Source organism: Protomyctophum parallelum (genome assembly GCF_964188405.1).
Source record: "Protomyctophum parallelum genome assembly, chromosome: 17".
In the NCBI taxonomy this organism is placed as follows: domain Eukaryota; kingdom Metazoa; phylum Chordata; class Actinopteri; order Myctophiformes; family Myctophidae; genus Protomyctophum; species Protomyctophum parallelum.
Window position 1 is genome coordinate 33,899,894 of NC_139719.1, and position 12,833 is coordinate 33,912,726.

Sequence of the window (12,833 nt, forward strand, 5' to 3'; positions counted from 1 at the left end):
ATTCTTAAACATTTTCAACCATTTGTTGAACAAATAACATATTTTTGTTTTAACCTAGCTTATTATGTGAGATGAATTCAGCATTGGGGTGTTAGAGCATAGGGTTAGAGCTAGTAGCTGTAATCACTAGAGGGCAGTGTTGAGCAAGGAATGAGCACCAGTTGTTTCCATGTGGTCATTCCTGAATGATCTGTCACAAGACCTACAGTATACTGTGCATGTCTAGTAGCACCATAATAGTTACATAATAGTGAAAAATGCTGAATATATATTTGAGTGATATGTACGTCTATGGTTTTATCCACTGACGTGTTTATATGGTCAGCACAACTGGCACCAACATGAACATCTTTTGTAAAACAATTGCACGTAGAATTTAATCAATACTTCATAATCATACTACTTTTCTGGGTGGCAGGAAAATATCACCAGCAAATAATTCTGCTGTTGGTTGGTAAGATACTCTCCCATATAAGTAGAGAGGTGCAGTCTCATGTTAAGGCTGATAAAGATGAAATCACAGACAATTATACCTTCCCGTCTATTTTACTACCATAGTGATAATCTATTAAGTTATGTTTTGCACATCCATGTATTATTACACAGTTTTTGTGACACAAGATGTGTTACACAGTGATGGGTGTTTTGATATGTTGTTTTTTTAATTATTTTCTCACAGCCACACCATCAGTCAAGTCCAGCCCTATTTTCACACATGACCTGTTATAATACATTTCTGATAAGCTTTAAAAAGATGGCACCATCACATGGAAAGTGAAAGACAAATGAAGGGGAAGAGTGCTTTCAAAAGGCAATTTGACAAAAATATTTCTTTCATGAAGATAAAGACTTTCTTTTTAATATACTATCAGGATAGAATAAAATGTTTGTCTCTAAAAACCCATGGTTGAAGTTTGGAGAGTGCTACGTTGACAATGTTGCATAGTTAAAGACACAAAGGTGACAAGACGGAGGGAAAAAAATGATTGAATAAAAAGCTCTAATGTTGTTTGCAGACCTGGGTCAAAAACACTACTTAAAAATTATTTTGAATACTTTCATGATTGTTTTGGCTCACTGAGAGCCCATCTGGCAATCCAGACAAGCAAACACTTTCCAGATGCAACATTAAGAACCAGTGAGGTTGTGGCTATGTGAGTTGAAGCGCTGAACGGTAGCAGTGGTAACATTAACCATGCTTTGTGCAGATGTACCCAAATAGCACACATCCACAGCAGTTACTTGTAATAATAATCTCCCAAGCAATTTGTTAACAGAGCAAGACTCATTTTCTTTTCATGTTACTCGCTTCGCATCCTTAATCGTGACACATAATTTATATCACACAATGAATTAAGTAAGAAGTAGAAAATCTCTTTTTAAGGTGGGCTGAGAGCCAGCTTAGCTTAAAAAAGAATACTGTCACTCTAGCTTATGAAGTCATTAAAGCTTTCAATCGAGAAAAGCTCCAATCCTGAACTTAGCTCAAACATCAATACGTTTTCTTTACTTATTCCACACAGTCGCAGATTTATTCAGCTTCCTTAGATCCAACTTGTGTTGACAAGAGTAGACTCCTGAAAGGGAATCCTTGTCCAGTGGCAGTCAAATATGATGCCTCATGCTCCGAGTTGGATCAAAGCAGAAAACTCCCTAGTAGCAAAAAGGGGGATCCCCGACCTTACAGATAAAGTGTCCCAAAACACTGTCTCAAGCAGCAGAGTGAAGGAAAACCAGACATTAAAACAAATAAAAGTAATAAAGAGTATACTTTATAAACCACACTCAGTCACTGCTATTGATTATAGCTTTACAAGCTCCATCCTGGGGGCAAAACAGCATTCTTCCCCCATGTCTCCACTCCATTACACATACACATGCCCTTCGATAAAATCCAAATCTTCCTCATTCATCCTGTTTGTCCATCCACTGATCCAGCCTGAGTTCATCTCCTTGAGTGACCAGTTTTCAACAGGCACATCCACTTGTTATCTTGTATACATTTTAAGAGTCCATTTCAAAAAAGCCTCCTCCCACCCTGAAAAACAAAAGAAAGAAAATAATCTGATCCCTAGTCCTCCCCCTCCAACAGTAGCATCTGCAGGCCACAGCTCTGCCTCAAGTCCTGGTTCTCGCCAACAGAGCCACAATGCCGGGGTCACCGGAACTCATAGATTGCTGCGCTGTGTTCAGGAACGTGTGTGAGGTTCAGTGACTGGTACCTGCGGCAGAGGGAGAAGAGAACAAGCATTAGAAGAGGAGGAAAGGGAAAAAACTGAAAATACAAACATGGGTGCTGGGCTGAGTGTCGCATGTTGGGGGAATGTGAACCACCTCCTCATGACTGTACTTCTATAAGCTGGCCACCACAAACTGCACATTTAACCTCTCTCTCTTGCCCTTAGTCCCCTGTGCACCATAATCATTTTATTATAGACAGACACATTAATCCTAATGTGTCTTTTGTGCTTATGTTGGTGACAATTTATTGTCTTGTATACTCTGCTGCAAACAATAATGTTCCAAATAGACAAAGAATTTAACTTTGATTGGATCATCACAGGTTTACTCATGTCAGGTTAAGCTAAAGACGAATGCACACTCATGACCTGATATCACAGAAAGTCGTTTTTTCCCCGCTACCCACATACCTGTTTTTTCTTTTTTTCTACAGGCAGGTGTTTGGGTGAATTTCACCCACGTTTAGTGATAGAGTGAAAAATCCCATACACTCACAATGGCCTTTTTTCTCTCCCACTGGACCATTCTGACATGTCCCAGGAATGGGTGGACTAAAGAAGAAGTTCCCAGCTCCATTTTTTTTTTAATATTTTTAAAATAATACCCACATTGCCCCCTGTGTCTTTTTTTTTAGATGACAACAATTTTTGATGGAATATACCCAGGTTTTGACAAAAGTTAAGTTTAGTTTTCTAGGATTAAGGAACAGAGGGATTGGGTGTACACTTGGCCCGATCATAACTGTAACACATAGCTGTAATGTACACCATTCAGTATTAACTTAGCAGTCATTTTCATCAAAAAAACTCATGCGATGGGTTCTGTTACCATTCAGAGCTTCTGTGGTAGTAATAGCCCTCGATTGTTGCTGTGGATTTCTGGAAGCAAATGTAGTAAAATCCGGCAAAGGAAGCCCCACTGATGTCTTTGATTGTGTGGTCAGGGACCAGGAACTGTTCCTGGACGGATGAAGAAGTTACAATTCAGTGCTTACCTTAGAAATGCATGAACTACAGTAGAGTTAAACTTTGCTGTAGGTAAAAACAATGGCTTTATTGCTAACACATTACATAACGCCCACTGATTTCTCTGTAAAACAGGTCCAACAAACATGTTCTGACAAATTACTGAGACAGACAGTTATGAATAGAGATATTCAAGATTTGTGATGGCAAACCCTTACTTTCCATCTCATGAAGATATAGTCTGAGTTCTTCAACTCCTCATAGTCAAAGTCGTCTGAGTTGAATGTCTTTGCATACTGGTAGAATGCCTGGAACTTGCCCTGAATCCAACACAAATCATCATCAATGAGGCAAATAATCTGATAATTTGAGTGGAATCATTTATGAAAAGACTACATTTTAGGGTAGCTCTGCTACCCTAAAACATTGGATCAAACCTAAACGTTGGATCAAAGAATGACAAAGGGAGGATGACATGATGCTGTGCTGTAGTGCTAAGCACACTACATGGCCACCACAACATGCTCAAAGTATAATATTTGTGCTGGGCATAAACAATGTTATGCATTACCCAGTGCTTTCGATCCACATCTTCATCTGCATCCCACTTCCGGGTCAGGAAGGGCCTCTTCCTGCTGATGATCTCTCCGGCGAAGAACGTGGTGAGAGTCGGGTATTCCTGTATGTGAGAAACAAACGTTTGTTGTGGTAAATGACCTAAATGTGGTAGCAGGTCCGTCCACACAGGCCTTCATCCTGAATGGCCATCCTGTGAGGACCAGTCCAATCTGCAACTCACTGATGTGCTTTGGTATCTTTCTTTTGAAATCTAATTCTAAACAAACACAACCAGTGAAGCAATTTTTGAACTATGTAAACAACCATTGTTGTTGGGTTCCAATGGGTTCCAATGGGTTCCACCCCCCCCCCCCCCTTTTTACATTAGCATAGGCCAGATTGTATCGGTCTCTGACAGGAGGATGTGGAAGCAGTAAGTATAGACTATAATGTCAAATCAATGTATGTCAGTAGACTATTTACAGTACATGTTTTTCCACAGGGTCATGGGATACAAATAATGTATGACAAGTATGACAGTATAGTGACATGCTGAAGGTAAATAGTTTAGGTCTTTTGAGGAATACAGGGATGCTCTTCTCACCTCAGTTAATCCTTTTATCTTCAGGTAGCCACACAAGTATGAATCTTCCATTGTTACATGCTTAAAAGATAAACAAAATCAATAAACATGAGAATCTTGATATTCAGTGTTCAGCGTGAACTGCAGGCTACACAACTCAATCATAACGTCAATCCGTTTAAAAAAAAACTATACTATCTTTATGACAGCTTATATGTTTCACGTTAGTTTGACGATGACAGCATATCTATCATTATTTGGGCTGTCAGATTAAGAAAATATCTAACGAAGAATTATTTATGTCAACAACAAACTGGTGATTTTAGCAGCTGTAACCTGCGCTCAGCTGTCAATCATATGCTCGACATCAGCTGACAGCCCGTTCAGCAAAAAAACATCCTTTAAACCACTCACCTGCAAAACGACCTCCACGTCGTAAGAATTCCCTTTGCTTTTCTGGTGGCCTCTGAATTTGGATCCACTGTACAGGAGCGACGTGACAACGCCGGGCTGCTGGGTGTTGATCGGCGGTAGTGGGATAAGCGAGGCCGAGGACGGGAAGGCCATAGCGGGGGTGTTGCTGAGGTATCTGGCAGGGACAGGCATGGCTCTCGGATCGCGGGCTTCACGCCGACCGACCGCGGGTCAGTGGCCGTCCGGGCGACAAACTAAGCGGGGGTCTGAAGAGAGCACGACCGGAGCAGTCCACCAACATTCAGATTCCTCCAGGCCTGTTTACTGTCTAGTAAGCCAGGCGCCCAGCTCCCAGAAAACTATGTGGACTTCGACGCGGCGCCATTGGCAGCAGCATCCGCCCCTCTCATTAGCCCATGGGTTTCACTGGCCTAAGAACTCAACGGCCATTGGCTCATTTTGCGGAAGGCTTTGTGGGACGTTCCGAAATGTAGTTTTTCGCTGATAAAGACGTCCTCTTTACGGGCAGAGAAGAGCCCATTTTAAAACTACACTTCCCAACGCAAATTCATATTAAAAATAAATAAATAACCAGCTGTCAAACACGCGGAAGGTCAAACGCGCATGGTTAAGAATACTGAAGCTGTTTTGAAAGCTCGGTGTGTTGTGAACGCAAATGACTGACCTGTTCGGTACTCGGTTTGCCCTCAGTGATTTTTAATAAGATTAATCATAGTACTGTACCTGTATAGCACATGGTTAGCCTATAGCTTGTCGATTGCTATTGGTTACCCCCGAACTCCGTATTTATTTATGCATACCCTTCCACTACAATGTTGAAAGGTATTGTGAGACTGTCTACTTGCTTGAGACATGGCCTTTCACCTCACAATGTGCGCCCAGGTCAAGTGTCACTTCTTTCTTTGAGGCGCAAATTCGGCAATCCATATTCTACTGCTAGTCCAGCAAGTGCTACCGCAGGTAAGATTATTTATACCACATTGTCACCATGCACAAATGCATTAAAAATGCTCGTTTGCAGGTTGCATCAACGTTTTATGACAATCTGTCTGCCATTCCATTACAGAGAGGAGGAAATTTTATAAAGATGTCAGCATATCACAGGGAGAAGGTATGTTTCACAAAGTACATTTAATTATATTTATTAGCTCTGCTAAAGGCGGAGTATCACGCCAGTGTCACGCCATGACTTGCTAGCTTGGTCCTAGAGCTACTATACATTGCCTATAAATAAACCAAAATAGTGTCTCAAACACACAGAATCAACCTTGAATCACAGTCTTAAAAACTGTTTGCCCCTTGTCGGCCTTGATTGACAAATTGACAATGCCATGTAGTGACATAATCACACAATAAGGAGGCTCAAATGGCACTTACACTCTTACAGTAGCTCATAACGTGTACAGTGGATTTTTATGAAACAAACACTTTGCAGTTTGAAAGAGGATAATTTAAGCTTTCCCTACAGCTGCAAGGTTGGTGAGTTTAATGTTGTTTAATACAAGCAGATCGGAAATGCAATTTGGATCAATGTGATGTCAATGGATAATAATAAAAATAATCTAGTGTTGCAATTGCAAATTGCAGCTACTAACATGTCATACAGTAAGTAACATTGCTAATGATACTAGGTTTTAACATTTACATTATTATTTGTCCAGGTGGCCTGTACGAGATCAACCTGGACCGCAGGAAACTGAAGACGCCGGGAGGGAAGCTGTTCACAGTGTCAAACGAACCTCTGGCCATTGCTGTAGCAACAGAATGGGATGCTCAGAAAGACACACTGAAGTTCTACACCATGCACATGGTACAACCATTGGCTTGTGTGTGTGTGTGTGTGTGTGTGTGTGTGTGTGTGTGTGTGTGTGTGTGTGTGTGTGTGTGTGTGTGTGTGTGTGTGTGTGTGTGTGTGTGTGTGTGTGTGTGTGTGTGTGTGTGTGTGTGTGTGTGTGTGTGTGTGTGTGTGTGTGTGTGTGTGTGAGAGAGAGAAATCAGTTTTTAAAATTGCATCTTTTATTTATTTCAGACCACTCTGTGTAACACAGCGCTGGACAATCCAACTCAACGCAAGGAGGGCGAAATGATCAATGCTGCTCTCAAGTTCTTGGACACTGATACTGTCTGGTATGCTAGTTTATTTTCTTGCTTTTGCAATCCTAAACTCTGTATTGTGCGCATTTGCACTGTATTTAGTCCAGATGCTGGACGTTAAGGGCATCCAGGCGAGAATCAAGAAAAATAAAAAACATATGCAAACTTGTTTTTAAGCTCCAAAACGTACTGTATTTAAATTGGCGAATATGAATATTTGCCTGAGAGGTCGATTGTTCTGCCAATATAGACATTTAAATAAAGTATCATTTTTTGGATGTTTTATTTTATTTTAGTCCAAGTATTGGTATACACGCAGCATTGTCTGTGGTTGCAGTGGTTGTAAATATTTGTAATTGGCACTCTTTCTTTGTAGTTACAGAGTGGATGAGCCATCAGGTTTGGTTGAGCTACAGAAGAATGAGTGGGACCCTATACTGCACTGGATTGAAAACAGGTCAGTTGCCTATTATTACTATACAACTAGAAAAGTGCGCTCCTCCTTGGAGCGCAGGTCTCTGCCAGACCGGGTTGCCAACCCAGGGCTCCAAAATGTATAGACCATTCAAATGGAATATGGGTAATCTGCCCCAAAGGCTACATGCAATTTAAATGCCTAAATTGTCCTTACTAATGTTGCTTATAATGTTTTGTAGTTGAAGCTAGACACATATAAGTTCTTCATTGAGCCGTACTGTACTTGTACTGTCCATTGCATCTCATCTCATCTCAATAAGCCTCATGAACTGTTGGGAACAGGCTTTAGACATACTATTGGTCCGACTGTCATTAGACAGACCATCTACTTCAAACCCTAACCTAACCCTAACCGCAAGCACGGGAGCAAGCATGTTTGATTGATTTATTAACAGTTTGCAGAATGGGTACATTTCACATGAAAGCACAACTCAATACAAAGACTGTTACTGTGGACGACACACTGATAAAGCATTACAGTTGTTTACAACATTGTCCACCATTTTCAATTCATCAGAACATTTAGAGACCGTTGATCCGCATGTCGGTCCGTTGGTGTGTCTAATCTGCATGTGCATCCAATAAATCTGTCCCACATCAAATACTTAAAAATAGTCATCATGAATCATACGTAAGCTAAGAACCGTGGAATATATAGTGTATAGAGTGCTATGTCTACATAAAATGCTATCTAAGTTACATAAGTTGAGCCTATGCATACACCTGTAAGGTCGCCGAGGCTACGGCAAGTGCTGTGGGCTAAGATGGAGTCTGACGTGACTATAATTATCATCCAAATGGATCATATAATATTCATGTGATGCTGTATTTAATGCAGAAGAGGACAACAGGGCATGATGTAATAACGGCTACAGCTGCTTGTCTGTCTTTCACAATTCCACTGCAGATATGATGTTGTCATCGGCTCCTCGTCTAGTATATTAGGTCCTGAGATTCCCGAGAGGACCAAGGACAAATTCCGACAGCACCTCAAATCTTACAACTTCTGGTCCTTAACAGGTAAAACATAATTTTCAAAACAGATAGACAATATAGACATTGTTGGAATATAAGATGAGATAAGTTTGTGTGTGAATTAATCTCGAGGCTTATAGTCAGGGGATATTAATAAAATCTGGGAATACATTTCTTCACCACCAGTGTAAGGGTGTCTACTAACATATCTCACATTTGGCCATAGCCACTTGCCCAAATGTGCTGTCCTAATCACATTTGTGATGACGGCTATGGTCGTTTTTCGTGCAAAACTAATTTCTTCGGAATGGATTTAGAATCATGAAAACCCCCTAGTTTGACACGTCACATGCTACTTAAAGCATAATGTAATTTGGAAAATGTTGCCTTTATATTGGTTGTTGATGGTACCCCGTCTTTCAGCAGCTGTCAAATTCCCCTAGGGTGGTTAAATAGAAACCAAGTAAGTAAGTAAGTACACCTTTACAAACACATTGGTGAAGAAAATTATTTTTAAATGTATTACCAAATTTGACATTCTTTTAATATTCCCTGACTATAGAGCACCGAAGTCCTGACGTCACTGTCGGTAGAGGGCGTCAGTCCCCAGGTTCATGTATTTCACTCATGGATATGAAGCATCGACTGTAGGTGGAAATGTACAAAATAAATATACCCAAAGAGTAACAAAATAAGCGTTAGAAATGAGTCAAACAACCCAGAGACTACATTTCCGGGTAGGCGGATGGCTGCATCTGCCCGTCGCACAACAGAAACTGAATGTTAATTAATTTCGTGGTTGGTACGAGTCGAGTCACCGCCAGCTGAGCTTACGTCAATGAGGAATCTCAGGAACGCAATGTGTTGAAAGCTGGACGTATATTAGCAGCGACATTGCCTTCATATGTAGTTTCAAGGCTTTTGCGGCCACATTAATTCCATTTTCTCCAGAAACTGGCTGTATCAAATATTAATGGACATCTTCTAAAACGGGTAGTCCCAATTCTTGATTCTGATTGGCTGGTTACTGTCACGTGACCGGTGTAAATTCCACCGATAACCCACTCCTTCAATCACTTTTTTTTTTTTTTTTTTTTTTATATTTTTTTGCGGCTTACGCCTTTTATTGGTTTTTTTAAGGGACAGACAGTAGGCTGACAGGAAACGGGAGAGAGATGGGGGAAGACATGCAGTAAAGGCCGTGTCGGGTTCGGGAGTCGAACCCGCGGCACACTGCGACTGGATTACCAGTCGGGTGCCCAGACGGTTATGCCACCGCCTGGGCCTCCTTCAATCACTTAATTCAGTATTTTAGCTGTGACGTGAGCGCCCCCTCCTGAGATACTTCCGGGTCCTACTTTTGTGTCGCTTTTGTGTCCCCATGGAGTTATACTGTGACGCTCCGTCGGACTAAATCTGAGACGAAAACAACCATGAAAGTCTCATTTTACCGCTTTCCTCGCAACAACAAAGCTGCGCTGCTCTCCAAAATCTGGCTGTGACAGGCCGTCTGCCCCACACTGGATACTATCGCCATTTTATTTTATTGTGTCAACTAAATCCTCATTAATGCAAACTAGATTCAACATACTCAAGCCTGCACACCTTCTAAATATGCCCCCGAAATATTTTACAGAGCAAATGGACTGTTGCCACCTTCAATAATAATGATAATAATAGTCATTATTGTCTCCACATCATATATTTTTGTTGTCATGGACACTTGTACAAAACATTAATAATTCTACACGAGTTGGAAGCATTAAGACCCATTTTAACCCTCTATGGCTTCCTTTCTGAAAAATAACGTCAATTTAAAAAGATTCACGCGTTTAGATATTCTATTTACAATGGGATGCGGACGGGAGCTGGTGCCACTTGGACCCGGACGTAACGTAGCACTACAAAATGACGTTGGACTTAAATACTGAATATCATTCGCAGCTGATTCCACAGCCTTGTAGCTGAACTGGGGAAGGGGAGCGTTTGATTGCTTTACAAATGCATGCCGTGCGGGCGTGTAAGCACCGCCCGGCTCATACGACTGTGAATGTGTGGCTCCAGGCAGCCCCGTAAAGATATCAAGCGCATGAACCTGTGTACTGGCGTCTGGCGCCCTCTACTAAAAGTGACGTCAGACTTCGGTGCTCTATTAAAACCCATATTGAGTGAAGGGTGTGTTTTAAAGAAGTGACAACTTTTAAAAAAAATGTTTTTTTTTCCTAGGTCTTGAGTATGTGATTACCCAGCTAAAGTCAGTTGTGCTGTCCTTTGGGTTGATTGACAAACACTTAACTGTGGAAGAGGCTGTGCTGCTTTCCAGACTGGAGGAGGAATACCAGGTAGTAGAATAGGGTCATGAACTAAGTACCTATACCTAAATGGTTATACCTGTGTTATATTTTATATCTACTTATGTGTTTTGTATTATTTAAGATTGCGAAGTCTGACGCAGATTTAAATACATTTAAATGTGCTACAGGTGTGTGTGTGTGTGTGTGTGTGTGTGTGTGTGTGTGTGTGTGTACCAGGTTTGCCTCTGCAGTAGGGGTCGAATTAGAATCGTGATTCCCGTTATGAATGATTCAAAATCGATTCATACTTTTATTTTTTTATTTAAAAAAAAAGAAAAATCTGGTTACAGCTACAGGAGTGTTTGTGATATGAAATGTAAGCTTACCCTAATCACAGTAAACATCATTCAGTCATTCTCAAGTTACTGTAGTCACTTCAGTTCAAGACTGGAGTAGATTGTAATGAAATCCTATGTATTGAATTGAGAATCATTTTTGGATTGAGAATCAAATTGAATCGAATCGTGACCCCAAGAATCGGAAATCGAATCGTGGGACACCCAAAGATTCACAGCCCTACTCTGCAGTGTTCTTTGTTTGAATAATCAATACCTCACTACTATCTAGTTAGCTGACTGACAAGTACCAACTCTTTTGCCAAAATATATCAATTGATATATAATATCAACTTTGTTAAAATTAGTTTCCCCCCCAAAATTGATTGAAATCCACGTTTTTAAATAACGTTCACATAATGTTTATTATGCATAGAATGGGTAGACTGCGTCCTTGTGGATTGGAGAAATTAAAAACGTTGATCTTTAACTATTACCGTACTCCAGTCCACATAGAGATTCCTCTCTTGTGTATATTTTGTTCCAATGTGCTTTGCTGTGTTCCCTATACAGATTCAGCATTGGGGAAACGTTGAGTGGGCCCATGACTATGACATGTACGAGCTGAGGGCGCGGACTGCTGCTGGAGCTCTGTTAGTGCAACTTTCATCTGAGAGTTCCTCTGTCAAACGAAAACTCCTACAGGACTGAGCAGGATTACGAACCCTGTTAGTGTGTGTAAAATCTAGTAATGGTACCTGAGAAAACATAATCTGCTGCAAGAAACATGCTCAGTGGTGTCATGGCTTTTGTACAGCGGTTACAACGCACATTTAATGTTTTCTTCAACCAAGCAAGCTTATACTGTGTAAGAATGGAATGCAAAAAACCTCATTACCACACAAGTTTACATGTGTAACTTGCCAGCCAAGCATGGGAATTATCAGCATGTTTTCTGGTCTGATTTCTCTCTACCAAAACAATAAATGGTCTCATCTGTTCTGGACCTCACTGAACACTGTTCTTCTCTATGATCTGTTAAACAGGTCAGCCATCTTCACCCCAGAAAAACCAAAACTTTGTATTTTATCAGCAGAACGGACCATATGTACTTACCTGGCTCCAGCCCTGAATCGCTACCCACATAAAATATGTTCTGGCGATTCAGACGAAATTAAAATTCATTTGTCAGACTAGACCACATGTGGAGGCCACCAACTGTGGCATATTATTCTCTAAGGCCAAGTCATGTTTCTGTGAATCATTTCTCTGTCATCTGTGGCATTTTGGACACGGCATGTTTATGGGAACAGTGATTTGAGGTTGGAATGTTAATTCCCTGTCTGCGCTGTGTCATGTCTCAATACTGTAAACAACGTATGACATTTTAATAGTATCTCATGCTAATGTATTGAGTACTATTAAAGTCATACTAATCGGCATATAAATATCCATAATGTGTTAGTTTAATCTACTACATATTTAGTTAATTTGTACTGTTATGCACAGCAATCATCATGGATTTCTCAGTGTTGTGTCATTCAAAAAGCAAAAATTATCTCCTGCAAATGAAGGTGCTGATGTGAGGAGAAAAGATTCAGTCCATACGCTGAGTGAGCTTACCTATCATCTACAGGTACTCTACATAGGCCTACATTGTAATGTAATTAATATCCTGACTGACAAAGCCCAGTTGTATTTAAAATGTCTCAGCTTCATCGTAGTCACTTGTTTTTTACAAAGTTGGTGCCACAGTGCAGTGGCACCTAGAAAATGCATTGATGTCTGCAAACCTGCAAATTCCAAATATCAGTTTTGATCAGAAATGTTTAATTAAAACATTGATACATTGGATTACCCGGATGTTACATGCTGT

The 12,833-nt window shown here is 40.6% G+C and overlaps 2 protein-coding genes across 2 annotated transcripts; one reads left to right on the top strand and one right to left on the bottom strand.

Annotated features, from left to right (window-relative positions):
* Positions 1 to 828: 828 nt before the first annotated feature.
* On the bottom strand, positions 829 to 5,152 carry LOC310874976 (glucose-induced degradation protein 4 homolog). Its single transcript, XM_083787958.1, has 6 exons — positions 4,762 to 5,152; positions 4,369 to 4,428; positions 3,778 to 3,885; positions 3,425 to 3,526; positions 3,070 to 3,200; positions 829 to 2,222 (listed from the first exon to the last, which is right to left on the bottom strand). The coding sequence occupies exons 1-6, from the start codon at positions 4,951 to 4,953 to the stop codon at positions 2,159 to 2,161; spliced, it is 657 nt and encodes a 218-aa protein (XP_083644084.1). The 5' UTR covers positions 4,954 to 5,152; the 3' UTR covers positions 829 to 2,158.
* Positions 5,153 to 5,387: 235 nt separating this feature from the next.
* Positions 5,388 to 12,816, top strand: atpaf2 (ATP synthase mitochondrial F1 complex assembly factor 2). The gene is made up of 8 exons (XM_083787957.1): positions 5,388 to 5,742; positions 5,849 to 5,893; positions 6,444 to 6,592; positions 6,812 to 6,909; positions 7,253 to 7,333; positions 8,261 to 8,373; positions 10,555 to 10,670; positions 11,531 to 12,816. Exons 1-8 carry the CDS (start codon positions 5,595 to 5,597, stop codon positions 11,666 to 11,668), a joined length of 888 nt encoding a protein of 295 aa, XP_083644083.1. The 5' UTR covers positions 5,388 to 5,594; the 3' UTR covers positions 11,669 to 12,816.
* Positions 12,817 to 12,833: the final 17 nt, after the last annotated feature.